Source organism: Antedon mediterranea, chromosome 6 (assembly GCF_964355755.1).
Source record: "Antedon mediterranea chromosome 6, ecAntMedi1.1, whole genome shotgun sequence".
Classification (NCBI taxonomy): domain Eukaryota; kingdom Metazoa; phylum Echinodermata; class Crinoidea; order Comatulida; family Antedonidae; genus Antedon; species Antedon mediterranea.
This window is the reverse complement of record NC_092675.1, coordinates 21,665,890-21,682,721: the sequence shown is the minus strand read 5'-3', so window position 1 is coordinate 21,682,721 and position 16,832 is coordinate 21,665,890. Positions and strand designations below refer to the sequence as shown.

At 32.8% G+C, this 16,832-nt stretch overlaps 2 protein-coding genes across 2 annotated transcripts in view; one reads left to right on the top strand and one right to left on the bottom strand.

The window, feature by feature from the left end:
* Window positions 1-8,623, bottom strand: part of LOC140052619 (maternal embryonic leucine zipper kinase-like) — a 69,584-nt gene extending 60,961 nt beyond the window's left edge. Inside the window, exon 1 of the mRNA XM_072098275.1 lies at window positions 8,468-8,623. The gene's annotated coding sequence lies outside the window, so the exon portion shown is untranslated. The remainder of the gene's footprint in view (window positions 1-8,467) is intronic.
* Window positions 8,624-8,640: 17 nt separating this feature from the next.
* Window positions 8,641-16,750, top strand: LOC140052487 (uncharacterized). Its single transcript, XM_072098094.1, has 6 exons — window positions 8,641-8,677; window positions 10,195-10,248; window positions 10,368-10,526; window positions 11,032-12,673; window positions 12,817-13,379; window positions 15,083-16,750. The coding sequence occupies exons 1-6, from the start codon at window positions 8,660-8,662 to the stop codon at window positions 15,647-15,649; spliced, it is 3,003 nt and encodes a 1,000-aa protein (XP_071954195.1). The 5' UTR covers window positions 8,641-8,659; the 3' UTR covers window positions 15,650-16,750.
* The last annotated feature ends 82 nt before the right edge of the window (window positions 16,751-16,832 follow it).

Below are 16,832 nucleotides of genomic sequence, written 5' to 3'. Positions count from 1 at the left end.
TGTGTTAAACTGTAAAATTGCAATGTAAATGGACTTTAAAAGCTTGTAAAATCATCCGAGGGAAGGAAAGTTTATGGAATTTTTTGACGGTAAGGTCTAAGCCGTGAAAAGCAACAAATTACTGGTTTTTTAAGAGTGATATTGTTTGCACTGGATTTTTGGTTATGTTAAACTGTAAATTTTTAATTGGCAAGTGGGAATAGTTAACGTATTGTACCACGCTGCTAGTTTTCCATGGGAGTTGGTAAATCTTAATATTTGCTTGGTAAAGTTAAATTAACTACAGGAAAGTAAAACGATCTGTAGGAACCTAAGAAATAACTGGATGAACCAAATAAAAAAAGACTTACAAGGACATGTAGACACTAACACAATAACAAACCATCCTGCCATAAACAGACAAAAATGGAAACAAATTATGGAAAGCGTAATGTCGCAAGACGGAAAACGTTAAGAAGAGAAGAGGAAAGTTAAACAAGAAATACAAATACAAAAAACGCTGCTCATCTCACAATAACTACTGTTCCAAGACGTGCTTTTAGGTGTGCACATGCCCAGTTTGAGTTTCCAAATACCTATTTTTTGGCCGTAGTAAACTACTGTATAATCTACCGCATGGTAACTTATTCCTAATGCTTCCATTCTCTTGAATATAATTGCCTACAGGAGTGGCGCAAATACACAAATTTCATAATAGATTTTTCATTAAAACGACTACAGATTATTTCATACATTACGGATTTAAGAAAACATTAGGATAATCCCAAATCCAGCAGTAAATGCAAAATGATGAAACCTGAAAACATAGGCTATTTTTAGAAAATGTCATTTTACTCATTCATTAATCATGTTCAGTGAGTATGATAGAAATGTAGCATTGCAAGAATACCACAAAGTACTGATATGCATAGAGTATCTGACATAAGATTCCATCAGCTTGACTTGTTTTTACACTGCCAGCAAAAATGTGTATTTGAAATGTGAGAATTTGAGAAACTAAAAGGTAATTTAATTCTATCAAGAATAACATTATTGTGCCTAGATTTACCTCCTTTATCTAACCAACTATAGACACTCTCTCTCTCCGAAGAGAGGATACAATTCTGAAAGGAAATTACATTAAGCACCCTCCAATGTAATGGGGCCAAAATTTACCTAGCTATGAACAATGTGTATTTATGCCTCTAAAAAATCATGTTTATTGATATACATATTTATACTTAACACATGAACGATTCATGCATTGATCACCCACTCTAAACAAGCATCTGATACTGCAGTTTATTCAAACACTCTCAACGTGCATATTATGATAAATTGTTTCCCACCAAAATGTCTACTTAATTTTTAAGTTTAATCTATTGAATATTTATATATTTTTGTCAACCATTGTGTATTGAACGCTTAACATTGTCTTTTCCAAGTAAATTATATTTCAAATTTTTGATACTTTTTAATTATCTTTTTTATACTGAAGATGCTGGAAGTGAGGGGTATGTAGGGCAACAGTAGGCCGGCCCAGCAAGATGTTGCTACCACACAAACAATGAATCAAATCAGCCAAGTGAACCTATTCCAATGTAATGGTTTAATGTCTCAGTCGCCCTACAGTACAATTAAAAAATATCACACAATTTCTTTTTTTTGCAATTTTTTAATCCAAAACATTTTGATGCTTCAATCATCAAAATGTTATGGCCTATTTTTTGGGTATATAGTTACTGTATGGCATCTTGTGCAGAATATCTTTATTGATAATATTGAACGGCCTTCCCTGTTTAGCTTTTTGTTACATTTTTTAACATCTTCATTAATGATTCCTTTTGTCGAACAACTTTTTCACTCTCTGCCCATATTCAAATTCTTCACAATGTCTTTATATGTTAAAAAACTATATTATTGACATTATACAGTAGTGTTTAGTTTAGATACACTAAAAAATTATAATAATTGATCTTCGTGTGTGAACAGAACCTTAAACATTTGTAATTACTTACAGGTATGCCTCCAGCATACCAATGATTATTAATATTTTGTTGAATAATTTATGCTGTTCACTGATTACATAGCTTGAAGTTGTTTGTTGATTAAAAAGGTAAAGGTTGCTATTGTACATAATATATCATGTAATGTATAATTCCCAAAGCACAGTAAAAAGAAGATAAAGGCGTAATATGCTAAATGTTTAAAATATCAAATATGTAGCTAAATAATTACCATTTACAAATATTGTAGACCATATATCTTGAATACATAAACCACTATTTTGTAAAAAATGTAAATTAATATACTATAGTGTATAGATGGGCTGGTCATCATTGTTGTGTACAATCCTATTGTGCGAGACTGACATGAGGCCTGGATAAAAAAATTTTCAAAATGAGTGGGTGTGATTTATACTTGATTTGCATTATGAATACTGTAGATTATTGTCTGAATTTAAACAAAATTAGGGGGTGGGATTACTGAAGCATAGATACAGTAATACTCTATAAAGTACAAGGCATGAACAAAACACTGATACAGTCCAGTCCCAAAATCCTGCTAAAATTGAATCTACTACTGTATTAATTTTATTATTTTTCCTTCACCAGTTAGTACAAATCTCAAATCAATGGTGAAAATTTTTTGCCTTGTTTCTTTTGCTAAATTGTAGTCACATTTTATTTTATTCAGAATTAACTGTATCATTCCAACATAAATGCTTGATTTTTTCCCCTTATTTAAAGATATCTTATTACACAGTAGTACAGTTAATATTAAAGATAAATCATACAAAATGAAAAATATTAATCAATATCAAAACATGATTTAATTATATTGATTTAAAGTTTAATTAATAATTAATATTGCTATTAAACTAAAAGGTACTAGTTATATACAGTAATATTTATGGTTGAAATAAAACAGTATATCAATATAAATGATTATGTTATTTAGCCTCAAACCAAATACAAACATGGAGTAAACTTAGATCAGATATGAAAAATACATTAAGAAACTAAAATTATTCTTGAGTAAGACTTGAACTTACAATAATCTTTACAAGTCTAGAACAATACACTACTAAAACCCTGTACTGAAAAAATACGGTATAAAAATACGGTATAAAATACGGTATTTTTTATACCGTATTTTTTAGTACCCCGTTTCTGCTAACAATACTTCTTGGGTGGTCGTGTTAAATTTCATCTTTTTTACCCAAATTGCCATTCATTTATTTGATCGATAATTAAAAGTCGCAATAAAGGAAGTTTTACGTCTCACTTTCAACAGCCTAGCCCTAGTGATAGAGATGTTGTGAGAGCACAGAAACATCGTAATGGGGACAATTAATTCGTTCCCTCCCCGAGTTATTGTATTTTGCAATGTTGTACTGCTTTCGCAGGCTCTTCAGCTTTGAGTTTACTTGCTTTGGAGACAAGTCTATTCCATACTCCTGCTTTTTTATTTTAGAAATGTCTTTATAAATGTGGTGGTCCCTTTTATTACCTTTTAGTTGGCCAGACATTTTAGCTTCCCCACACAAATTTATTTAGTAAAACTGTGACGTCTTCGCTCCACATTTTCGCCGAATATATATATACACGTGTGTAAAACAGCTGACAGCGACAGAAAATAAAAACACGAATGTTGACCTTTTGTCATGTAAAAAAAAAATACGGTATTTTTTATTGGCAGCAGAAACGGGTACAAAAAATACGGTATAAATTTGTAAATACCGTATTTTATCCACAAATTTTGTGGGGAAAATACCGTATACAAAATACGGTATATTTTTTATGAGCGCAGTTTCTGCTGCCAAAAATATACCGTATATATACGGTATTCAAAAAATACCGTATAATATACGGTATTTAGTTGGCAGCAGAAACAGGGCCTATGTTATATCTGTAATATAAGTAACTGTTTTTATAAGCTCTATTGAATATCGATTCTTTAAGTAATAATATAATGATAAGTTTGTCAAGATCTAATATAAAAATAAGTTTTAAAAGATACAGTGGCTCTGGTTAGCTGATTGAAAAGAATGTTTAAAATATCTTAATATTTTGGCCAAAAATATATTTACTCGTCAGTGCAATTATAGGGTACTGTAATTCCATGACAAATTAAAGTATGTCTTCATATATAATTTTATGCTGTTAAGTGTGAATCACCTGGTTTTATTTTTAAACATTACAGGGTAGTTTAGAGTTGTATTCAATTCAAATGTTACAGTACTTAAAACTACATGTATATTATATCAATAGTCTATTGAAAAATCAATCAGATTAATATACTCTGCAGCACTTTGATCGATTTTATATCTAGACACTACTGGATGGGAAGTAATTTAACAAAAAGTGTGTTTTTCAAAACCCATTGACTGGTGAGGCCGTGCTGGAACAAAATTTGTGCAAGTGTCAACCAAGGCTTAGTCTTGTACAGTACTATTAACAATAAATTCTGCGTAAATTGCATCGACTTGGTTCAGCATGAATATTAGCTAATTATTCACTGAAAAACATGTCAAGTTTATGATTACAATCTCACACAGTTAGCAACACAACTTGTTATTACTAGAGTCCAATACAGATCTCTTAAATGTGCCAAATTTAAGAATAAGAATAAATTTACTGATCTAAAGTGAACATGATGGCTGTAAATGTGTTTATAGTCAAGATTCTTTAAGATTAATGACCTACGTACGCAAACAGCAAGTAATGCTCAGAGAACTTGCGGCTCATCAAAGCTGCTAATTGTATCACTTTACTACATGTGCAACTTGCCGACTGATTGATCGATTACTACTGTATATTGAAAAACTTTTACATATCTGAACTGAATAAAAAACGATATTCTCCAAGCGATCTAGAGATTGTTTAGTTATTTTATAGTAATTCTGCCTTCTGTTTAGTAAACTCTTAAACTTATACCCAACATTTTATAGTGTTATTAACAAAAAACAATTAATTAAAACAATTTAGATTCTATATTTTAAAAAAATATTGTTAAACCAGGGCATCATTTATAAGGAGCGCCTGCGCGACCGCGCTCCTCCGCGCTCCTCAACAGGCTTCGAGGAGAGCAATTTATCGCGCTCCTTAATTTTCAAAATAGAGCCTAGCTTTTGACAGTGTTGATTTTTCTGTCAAGAGGCCTAAAAACACGTGGATTTTTAAAAGTTAAAACCAATCTAGGCCTAGGCTAATAATATATAAGCTAAGTTATAAAGCTACAAGCCTAATGGCAGTCCCTCGTTTTTAAGGATCGCGAGCGCGATCGCAATCAACAACCTTCGAAAAGGAGAGCAATTCATCGCGCTCCATCTCACAGTGCGAGGTACCAACAAAGGGGATTCCCCTGCCTGCGCGCATTCAAGGGCGAGTTTACTTCATCGCCTCATAGTGCAACCAGTACGGTGTCATAGAAACACCTCCTTTACAGGAAGATCATGTCCCAACCAATAATTTTTCCCTTTATGTTTTTATGGAACGAGTTAATAAAATATATTTAATTTTAAAAGGAAACATTAATATAGGAGGCCTAAATATAATGTTTATTATTTAAAAAAGCTTAGCTGCTGGTTGCTTTAATTATGTCATTTTGAAGATGGATTATTTCTTCGAAAGTTCTAACCAATTTTGGTCACTCAAATCCTCCTCAAAACACGTGCTGATGTGTGACGTCAGCATCTTCTAGAAGCTCTCTCAGCCCTCCCCCCCCCCCCCTATTGTGCGTGCGCCCATGTGTGACACATGTAAACACGATCAAATATCTTTCTTAATTATTTTAAAATGACACTTTGTAACTTATTATCAATATTTTAATGGCTGTTGCATGTTAGAATTGTATAATTTATGAATTGCAGGTAAATACTTTTCAGGTTTTCTGTCTGATTTCTAGGCCAACAAGCTAGGCTAGAAAAGCTAGGCTAAAGGCATATAGTTGGCCAGGACAGGATTCTCCAGGCTCCTGAAACCCAATCTACCCAGGCAGGCCATAAAAAAAAAAATTGGCTTGAGTTTTTTGTACTGTAGAATAATACGATCCCCACGGAAAATATTGTGTGTAAAGGTGGGTGTGGTGGATTTTAGGGGAGAGGTACAGTATACATTTGTTGTGCCCGGGGGGGGGGGGGGGGGGGGGGGTTATCCCCTGTCGGGCAAAAAAATGTGTACAAAAAATTAATAAGGGCCAGCCATTTTTAATAAGGGCGACCATCCTTCAACTTCAACATAAATATTTGAGGAGAGCGATTTAAAATTTTTGCAAGGAGAGCGAATTGCTCTCCTCGGTGATTTGAGGAGAGCGATTTGTTGCTCTCCTGGGTTTTGCATACGTGATGCCCTGGTTAAACTGAAAAAAACCCATAATTTGAAAACTATGTTGAGGTAGAGAGCGAGAAAACATGTCCCAACATCCCTGCTCTGTGCATAGTGCTAAACATGGTTTATTTACACGTTTTCATACATGCATACGCGAACCCTGAGAAACATACTGTAGTTGTGCACTATTTGACACCAAGGAGCGCATACACGCGCAGTAACAACTCTGGACATTTCAGAACCAAAAAACTTGCCTCTCGTTGGTGTGTGTTTTTTGGTGAAATCTTAGGAGATTTTCAAAAAAATTGTCTTCACATTAAGCAAAAGTTGTTACAAGTTGTTTAAAACAGGTTATAAAATATATGTTAAATTTAAGACATTAAAGCTTTTTTAACACCTGATCTGGCTCCGGCAAATAAAATTGCATCTTAGTGTTTCGTTTTTACAACGTTCCATGCAGCCAGGTGACCATCTTTTCACTCGATATGCACGTAGCCGCATTGTGGAAACAAAATGTGTTTAAACTATACCGTATTTTATTTAATAACTAGTATTAAAATATCAATATAATAGCAACCTCCTACTATTGTTTGTAACAAAATTTGAAAATGAACTATGAAAAAATTATGTTAAAATATTTTGTACTTTAAATAATCAAACTGCTTTGAGCACTTTGATAGTGGATTATTTATTTATTTTGACATTGTGAGTGATAGGGATATTTGTTATAATATAAACTGAGCCACTCTAAATATAATCCGCTTAAAAGCTTTAAACATGAAGAATGTGGTTTCTGATCAGATCATATTCATAGCGAGATGTTTTTATTATTATTGGTCTAAGGCAGTGCATGGTCCTGTGGTACGCCTCTAGGTGTGGCCTACCTTACACTGTAGTTTACCACCTGTTTGTCTTGTATTTGATGACCCCATTTTTAGACTCCAAATTAATTTGTTAATTAAACTATATCGTCAATGCACAAGTGCATCGCTACACTATAGTTTGTTTCAACTAGGCCTATCTGTCAATCATTGACAGCACAGTTTTTCTGGCTCCTTATGGTTAGCCCTTCATCACCGGCATCTATGGTGATTATAGTGAGTACCGTATATTTCGGTGTATAAGTCGCACCTGTGTATAAGACGCACCCCCAACTGAGAGTAAAATATCGGTATTTTTTATATCGTCGATGTATAAGACGCACCTTATATTTCATCAAAACAATGTTTTTTTAAATTGTAATCAATATTATTGTAATAATATATTTTGTTATATCTACAACGGCGTCCTTTATTTAGGTTTTTTCTTACCTAGGCTCGGCCGCGCCCAGCCTCAACAAGTTCTTTCTAACTTGTTATTCATGAGTTTCGCCGCAACATCGAGTGCATGACCTTGTGTGTAACACGCACGTGTGTGGGCTAGCCTCGCTCGATCATTTCGAGAGGGCGCACGTTTTCACGGACAATCGTATTCGATTAGTATCTATGTATCCGAGAAGTGTGTACGCTAGGTCCATGCTATAATCACATGGAGAATATACTAGGCCTAGTCGAATACCGTACACCATGTGGCCACCAAAAGAAGGGCTTGCGCTTGGGGTACGGCGATCGTGCGTATAACTACTGTATAAATAAATACTATTCCAATCGTACGACGTAAACGTTTACAAATGATATTTTATCGGAGCGCCATAATGAACAAATCTTTTCATCATATTTAGTATAACATCATGCTAAAATGACTTGAAAACTAGGCCTAGGCAGAAGCAAGTTGCCGTTACGTTAGTTAGTTACTGTAGCTAGGCCTAGCCTACTCAGGCCTAGAAAACGAGGTGACGATAGCCTAGGCCTATGTAAAATCTGTGTGGTGAGGCATTTATGTTCGGTGTATAAGACGCACCCTTAATTTAGAGGTCAAATTTGCGTGTCAAAAGTGCGACTTATACACCGAAATATACGGTAGGCCTACTGTTCCTGTATTGCACGGTATACCTGACTGGTAGACTAGCTAGTAGTAGGTATGACTGAGGTGTGGTGTCTGTCTCCTGTATACGAACGAAATACCTGGGGATGAGTCTGATTACGATAATACAAGATGAAAACAAGAATATAAAACAACAATTTAAAAACAGTTTAACATTTATTTTATAGACTTACTTTGAACGAAACAACTTCTTTTGAACGATTAATATCAAGTTGAACACAAGACAGAGTAATTCTGTGATTCCAGTTCGCGGGGATCTGTATTTGAATGTTTACTCTTTTTTTTGACGACGGAACTTAAGTCTACACGCATGCGCAATGTATAATGACGTCATCATAATTCAAGAGGGCGCCTTTTAATTTAAAATGGCGTCTGATTTTGAGGTATGAAAAATAATATTATTATTGTTGTACTGTTTATATAAGAAATATAATATTGGAACTATTATTTTGTAGCTAAATAGGAGTATTATAATCTGTAGAGTATAACTTATTTACCATAAATGTTTAAACTACAGATTTGTTTCTATTCAAGCCTAATTAATAAGCTAGGCCTCGCTGATGATACATCGTGTCTTTCGACGAATCGAATTGTAGTAGTAGAGAGGGCTGACTGACTAGTAGGACTGTAGCTCACTCTTTAGGCCTAGCCCACTAGGTAGGTCTAGGCTTTTAAAATTATAATGTAAGCATTAGACAGATGCAACCAAGCAACGACAATAAATGTTTTGAGAGACAAACAGTTGATTTAAGATTTTAAAAAGAACTTCTTCTAATCATAGGAAGAATGATAGGGGCCTACTACTAACTAAGTAAATACTACGGATTAGGCCAAGTTGAGCCGCCGCCAGAAAAACGTTATTTTCTATGGAACGCCAAATGCTAACTTTCGCCGGTGCTCGTTCTATTTATATTAGGGATAACGATGTACATTCAAAAGTTTATATATCATGGTTTTTAGTATATATATATTGTTAAATATTATAATTAAATAATTATGAAAATCTGGCTTGTAGATTCCAAAATATAAAAAATCACCGAAAGTGATCGTTTTTAGCCAAAAATGACGTAAACATGTTGCCCCTCAGTCGGCAGTTGTATGAACTAGGCCTACTCCATTTTTCGGTAAAATAATTACATAAAATCACGTTTTTTAGTAAAATATTTTGTGTATTAACAATGTAAAATTCAATAAAATATTATATTAAAAGATTAGTAAATAAAAAATAATATTTATTTAACCTCATTCGAAGAATGTTAATACTCTATTAATTAGTCGTCCTGAGAGAGACAACGTGACTTTACGTGGTAGGCCTACACGCGAGAAAAATTATGAGTGCACTGAATTTTTTCCTCGAAAGATTAAAACAATTAAATTATTAAATATTACTACTTTCCTTTGCTGTGTTGTTAATTGTAATATGTAATTATATATATTATTTATTTTCATGACCAATAAACCAAGACCATGAACTTGTGTACTAGGACACCATCCTAATCACTACGCGAAATGTCGTAAAAGACGCATGCACTGGGCGTTTCATAGAAATCACCGGCGGCTCAACTTGTCGGCGGCCCAACCGGTCATATCCCAATACTACTACTTAGTACTACATTCTACTGATAGCTAGCCTAGGCTACTACTAACTATGCCTAGCTTAGTTAGGCTAAGAAGGAGACTACAGTACCTGTACAGAAAAATATATATGCAAACTGTGGAAAATGTTTTATGAAGGAAGAAGGTTAGCTTTCATTGTAGACCAAAACCAGTAACTGAGGTTACTTTTCACAGTAGCAATTGCATTTTTAATTTTAGAGATCTAATGTTAAAAAAATGCAGCACAATAAAAAAAATAGAAAACAGATGTGTTTTACATTTATTATTTTTATTATCTCTTTAGGATGATGAGGATTTGGCCTCTTTACGAAATGCAGCTTTAGCTTCTTTAAATGTCGTAAGTTTTTTTTAATTGTTTTGTTAAAAACTAATAATGCTTTGCATGTCAAAATGTGCCAACCTATTTTTTCCATGACATAATCCTAAATAATAATCAATAACATTGTTCTGATTCAGAGATCTGCACAGCCATCACCTTTAACAGTAAATGACCAACAGGATGAGAGTAACAAGAGCAAAGAGGAAGTGAATGATGAAGATGACAATTTAGAAGCATTGAGATTAGCAGCCCTAAAAACTAAGAAAGCTGTAGTTCCACAAGCAGTCACCCCTCAGGTAGTTTGAATGTTCTGAAGAAACATTCCATTTACTATTCACTTATATCTGAAACATTGCTGAACTCTCCCTCTAATATTACTAAAATAGTGTTTCCATTTAAACTATATACATGTTGAAGATTTTATTTGTAGTTCTAATTTTTAATTCTAATTTATAATTCTAAGACCAAAGTGAACACTATACTCTGTTTTCAAAAATATACTGGCCGCAGTCGCGGGCGCAAATTTGAGTTAGTGTTGACCGACCAACCGACCGACATAGTGAGCTGTAGAGTCGCATTTGCACGCAACTAAAAATATAGAGAGAGAATGGCAATGAAAGTTGTCAAATCTTGTGCATTTACCTAGCATTACTCCAGAATGCCATTCTCAAACATACCTGTACTTCCCTTTTTTATTCACCCATAAAACTCTTTTTTGCAATTTGTTAATACTAAAAAAACTTTATTATCAATACTCACATTTTATTATTATATTTATATAATTACTTTGATATTTTACAGCCAAGAGGAACTTCTCAAGTACTTTCAGAAGCATCTGGAAATTCTGTTTGTGGAAACAACCTCATATCAATCCCACTAGTTGATACACAAGAAACCAATACTAAAGAAACAGTTGTACCAGAGGTGAAAAAAGAAGTTAGAAATGATAAATTTAGTCGGTTTCAATCTGATTCTGAGTCAGAAGAGGAAGAAGAAGAGGATGTTGACAGTATACCGGAGATTGAGCCTTCAGAAAGTTCTGCTGATGAAGTAGCTGATGAAGTAGATGGTAGTGAGGATTCAGATAGTGAGAGCATTGAACAAAGCAGTACTGATGGAGAACCAGAAAAATCAGATTCAGATGAATTGGAATCTGATAATTCTAGTGATACTGAAAGCTCAACTAGTTCCAGTGAATCTGAACAATTGTCTTCTGAAGAAAATGAAGAACCTTCAAAAAATATTATTGAAAAGACTTCTGAAAAGCAAAATGGAGCTGTAGACCCTAAACCTGAAAATAATAAGCATGCAACAGCTGACCCTTCTTCAAATGTTAAGAGTAATAAAACAATTGACCTCAGAAATCATTTACGTAACAGAAAAAGAAATGATCATGTTGAAGAGAGAAATAGATACAAAGCACATGTTACGAGTCAAATTGTTTCTAGGGGACCTTCCAGATCTTATGACCAGCGAAATTCAAGATCTGATGGAGAGCGTGAATGGTACAGACGAAACCATGATAGAAAAAGAAACAATGTAGACAGGGAGGAGCGTAGACGCGAGTATGACAGACAACCTAGAAATGATATTGGTAAAAGAGATCGGTACAATCATAAAGAAAAGGATAACAAAATCATTGCAACAATTTCAAATGAAAGCACCAGTATCTTAGATCGCAGGAAATCGAGCAAATCCAAAGTTAATAGTCGCGTACCCTCAGATACCTTGAAAAAGCAAGAGAAATTAGTAAAAGAAGAAGAAGTGTTAGCAACAACAAAAGCATCGCTAAGTGACTCTGATAGTGACATTGATACTGACTCTAGATTTAAACAATCAAAAAATGAGCGAATAGGTGATCAGATTGTGAATGCCCCATCACGAATAATTACTTCTATGCAACTGAATGTTAATGTGAGACCAAATTTTGGTCGACAAACCGATCATCACAGAGATCGAAGGAAAGATCATGATCTAAGATATGCTTCAAGATCTGATAAAAGAGTAGAAAATCGTAGGAATGAACCATATCGAAAAGAAACCTATTTTGATAAGACACATGAATCTACACGTAAAAAACATGATCATCGGGAAAATAATACTCGTGAAAGAAGTAGAGATGCAGTTCAGTCACGAGAATTTGATTTTGTTGATGATTCAGATGATGAAATGAATAAAAAAGGCTTACGTAGCTTTGTGCATTCAAAACGTCAAACTGAATCTAAAGTTGAAAAGCGTAAAAGCAATGAACATAGAAAAAATGATTCTATAAAATTGAAAAATAAGTCGTCATTGAATGAAAGAACAGATAACTACAGAAGTAAAGAGAACCAACCAAGAAAATCAAAATCTGAAAGTAGTATTAAGTTTTTAAAAAAAGTTAAAAAGCTTGATGTAGGTGATGAATCAAAAACAACTGGAGTTAGTGTAGTATTTGACAATGGTGAGTAAGAGCGAAAAAAAAGATGATAAAAATATATCAATGTTTCAATTATTATCAATTCTATAGTTTATTTATGATAAACATAAAGTAAATAGTAATTAACAACAACTTTTTAAACTTTACAAATATTTTATTCCTTACAGATCCAGAAAAATTTGTTAAGAAGAGTAAAAAGTCATTACATGAACGTCTTGGGAAGACAGTGTCCAAGCACAAAGCATCCGTGAAATTACGACTTGGTTGTAAAGATGAACTTTCATCAAATGCGTGGGATTCTGATGTTAATTCTGAACAGGATGCAAGGAAATTTGTAACAAAAGACAATGGAAAAGCAAAGAAAAGTGTCAAGGAACGTTTGAAATTAAAACGGACCTCTGATGAAACTGATGTTGATTTACCATTAGAACCTAGTAGAAAGATAGTTCGAACTAGTAAGTCTGACAGTGCTGTTGATAGAATGAGTGCGGAGGAAAAATTAAAGCGTAAAAAGAAAGAAGAAGAAATCCAGGAAAAAATACGAAAAATAGAAGAGAGGAATTTAGCATCTTCCAAAAAAACAGCCAAAAATAATGAAATTGACTTGGCCAAAAACTCTGAAAATAAAGATAAGGAATTAGAATTGAAAATTAGAAGAATTCAAGAAAAAAATGCAGCTATTTTGAAAAGGCAAAGAGAAATTGAAGAAGATAAGGAAAAATATGGAAAATAAAATGTCAAGAAAAATTTAGACATTACATGTTGATAATAATAAATAATACATTTTAATAATGATAGACAGTTAATATAACAAATGCAATTTAAATTTCTAACAATACTGTTTGTTCACCAATTATCATAGTGCTGCGTGTTTATAGAAATAATGTTTCCCAACAAAAACTTGTAAAACAATATGGAAGAATTAGTAAAAAATCTTGTTATTAGTTCTGTAATCAGAAGGTACCATTTTTTGCTTCTTTGTCACCATGTTGATCGTCTGATGACTGGAAACATTGTAATCATTGTATTAATATTAATTTGTCGCTGTAACTAATAGTGTCAAATTTGTGTTTGATATGTTTAGCCAAATACACAAGAAACAAATATCTTTACAATTTGTTTTTTGTAGAAGACAAGACTGATTATTTTGGTAACAATAAAATGGAAGAATCATTTTCTTGATAATTGTAACTCATAATTAATATTATATTGTACACATGAAATTGACCATGTTTTGACACGACTGTAATGATCCCAAACACAGTAGATATTTAAGTTTTCAGCATAAATTACTTGCTAAAAATTATTGCTTATTTTGAAAGTTACAAAATGTTTATATTTCCGGTATTATAATAAAAGTATTTTGAAATTTTTACAGAAAGAACTATTATACAGTAGTTGTATTATTCATATAGCCTGATTTCAAATATATAACGAATCGAAAGCGTCATTATATTCAAATTTCCAACTACTTTGTTAGTGATACGAAAACACAACGACCAATCATAGCTCGGGAATGTTTTGATATTCGCTCGAATAGATTCACTTAATGGAAAACCGGCTGAAGGTTTTCTATGAGCAACTTAGTGAATCAGAACTTTAAAATAACATTCTATGGTTCCAATTTCTTGTTTATACTAATAGAGCATCAATTACCTACACGTTGTAGAGTAAAAGTATATCGTTAAATTTAGCAACTGTGTATTCTCTTCACTTTTATTGTCGATATAATGAATCAGTTCATTTTTCATGAACATACATATAGCCTTCATCTGGTTTTGGCTTCTTTTCCTCACTTGTTCATTTTTTCACCGGACAACTCTTTTGAACTTGTACCACCTTGTTTGCTGTTCTTTTTCGTAACTAAATACAAGAGAACAAGACATACCATTAATAATGACAACGTTTCCTGCATATTTCTCTTGATATTCATCTAACATGTTTTGTTCAAAAGGTTTATTTTATGCAGTGTAACTCCTTTAATTATACAAATCTATCATATAATGATAATAGCAACTATACCAATTTTAAGCTACTGTTTCTGATATGTTTTGTGTGTTTTCCATGTCACATCATTCACAGTACCTTTTATAAACACGTCATTCCTTTTTCTTGACTCAGTGATTTTGTATATACCTAATAGATATTCAATAGGGTTATGAAATCATAGGTAACAATACAAGTTTGATATGCTTTAGATGATGTTCGTCCACCCGTGATCGATGATAATTTGTTGACAAGCACCCAGCGTCAGATACTTTTAAACCCAGCAGTAACAGACTCAGTCAGAGACGCGAGTGTGGTTCCAGTTTTGGATCTATTATGTAAGTAAAATATTTATACATTATGTCGTTTTGTACAGAAATAGTTTTTAAATGGACCAAATAGATGGCGAACAAAATATGCCTAGGTTAGATATGGCTTCATAATCAGAATTTTAACGTTCGCTCATTTGTTTTGAGTTCTAAAATACATGAACGTCTTGGGAAGACAGTGTCCAAGCACAAAGCATCCGTGAAATTACGACTTGGTTGTAAAGATGAACTTTCATCAAATGCGTGGGATTCTGATGTTAATTCTGAACAGGATGCAAGGAAATTTGTAACAAAAGACAATGGAAAAGCAAAGAAAAGTGTCAAGGAACGTTTGAAATTAAAACGGACCTCTGATGAAACTGATGTTGATTTACCATTAGAACCTAGTAGAAAGATAGTTCGAACTAGTAAGTCTGACAGTGCTGTTGATAGAATGAGTGCGGAGGAAAAATTAAAGCGTAAAAAGAAAGAAGAAGAAATCCAGGAAAAAATACGAAAAATAGAAGAGAGGAATTTAGCATCTTCCAAAAAAACAGCCAAAAATAATGAAATTGACTTGGCCAAAAACTCTGAAAATAAAGATAAGGAATTAGAATTGAAAATTAGAAGAATTCAAGAAAAAAATGCAGCTATTTTGAAAAGGCAAAGAGAAATTGAAGAAGATAAGGAAAAATATGGAAAATAAAATGTCAAGAAAAATTTAGACATTACATGTTGATAATAATAAATAATACATTTTAATAATGATAGACAGTTAATATAACAAATGCAATTTAAATTTCTAACAATACTGTTTGTTCACCAATTATCATAGTGCTGCGTGTTTATAGAAATAATGTTTCCCAACAAAAACTTGTAAAACAATATGGAAGAATTAGTAAAAAATCTTGTTATTAGTTCTGTAATCAGAAGGTACCATTTTTTGCTTCTTTGTCACCATGTTGATCGTCTGATGACTGGAAACATTGTAATCATTGTATTAATATTAATTTGTCGCTGTAACTAATAGTGTCAAATTTGTGTTTGATATGTTTAGCCAAATACACAAGAAACAAATATCTTTACAATTTGTTTTTTGTAGAAGACAAGACTGATTATTTTGGTAACAATAAAATGGAAGAATCATTTTCTTGATAATTGTAACTCATAATTAATATTATATTGTACACATGAAATTGACCATGTTTTGACACGACTGTAATGATCCCAAACACAGTAGATATTTAAGTTTTCAGCATAAATTACTTGCTAAAAATTATTGCTTATTTTGAAAGTTACAAAATGTTTATATTTCCGGTATTATAATAAAAGTATTTTGAAATTTTTACAGAAAGAACTATTATACAGTAGTTGTATTATTCATATAGCCTGATTTCAAATATATAACGAATCGAAAGCGTCATTATATTCAAATTTCCAACTACTTTGTTAGTGATACGAAAACACAACGACCAATCATAGCTCGGGAATGTTTTGATATTCGCTCGAATAGATTCACTTAATGGAAAACCGGCTGAAGGTTTTCTATGAGCAACTTAGTGAATCAGAACTTTAAAATAACATTCTATGGTTCCAATTTCTTGTTTATACTAATAGAGCATCAATTACCTACACGTTGTAGAGTAAAAGTATATCGTTAAATTTAGCAACTGTGTATTCTCTTCACTTTTATTGTCGATATAATGAATCAGTTCATTTTTCATGAACATACATATAGCCTTCATCTGGTTTTGGCTTCTTTTCCTCACTTGTTCATTTTTTCACCGGACAACTCTTTTGAACTTGTACCACCTTGTTTGCTGTTCTTTTTCGTAACTAAATACAAGAGAACAAGACATACCATTAATAATGACAACGTTTCCTGCATA

What these genes read in the sequence shown, in the direction of transcription:
- LOC140052487 (XM_072098094.1), top strand. An exon ending in TAGTGTAGTATTTGACAATG is followed by an intron (nt 12,674 to 12,816) that starts GTGAGTAAGAGC and finishes TATTCCTTACAG; the next exon opens with ATCCAGAAAAATTTGTTAAG. An exon ending in ATAAGGAAAAATATGGAAAA is followed by an intron (nt 13,380 to 15,082) that starts TAAAATGTCAAG and finishes CTTCATAATCAG; the next exon opens with AATTTTAACGTTCGCTCATT.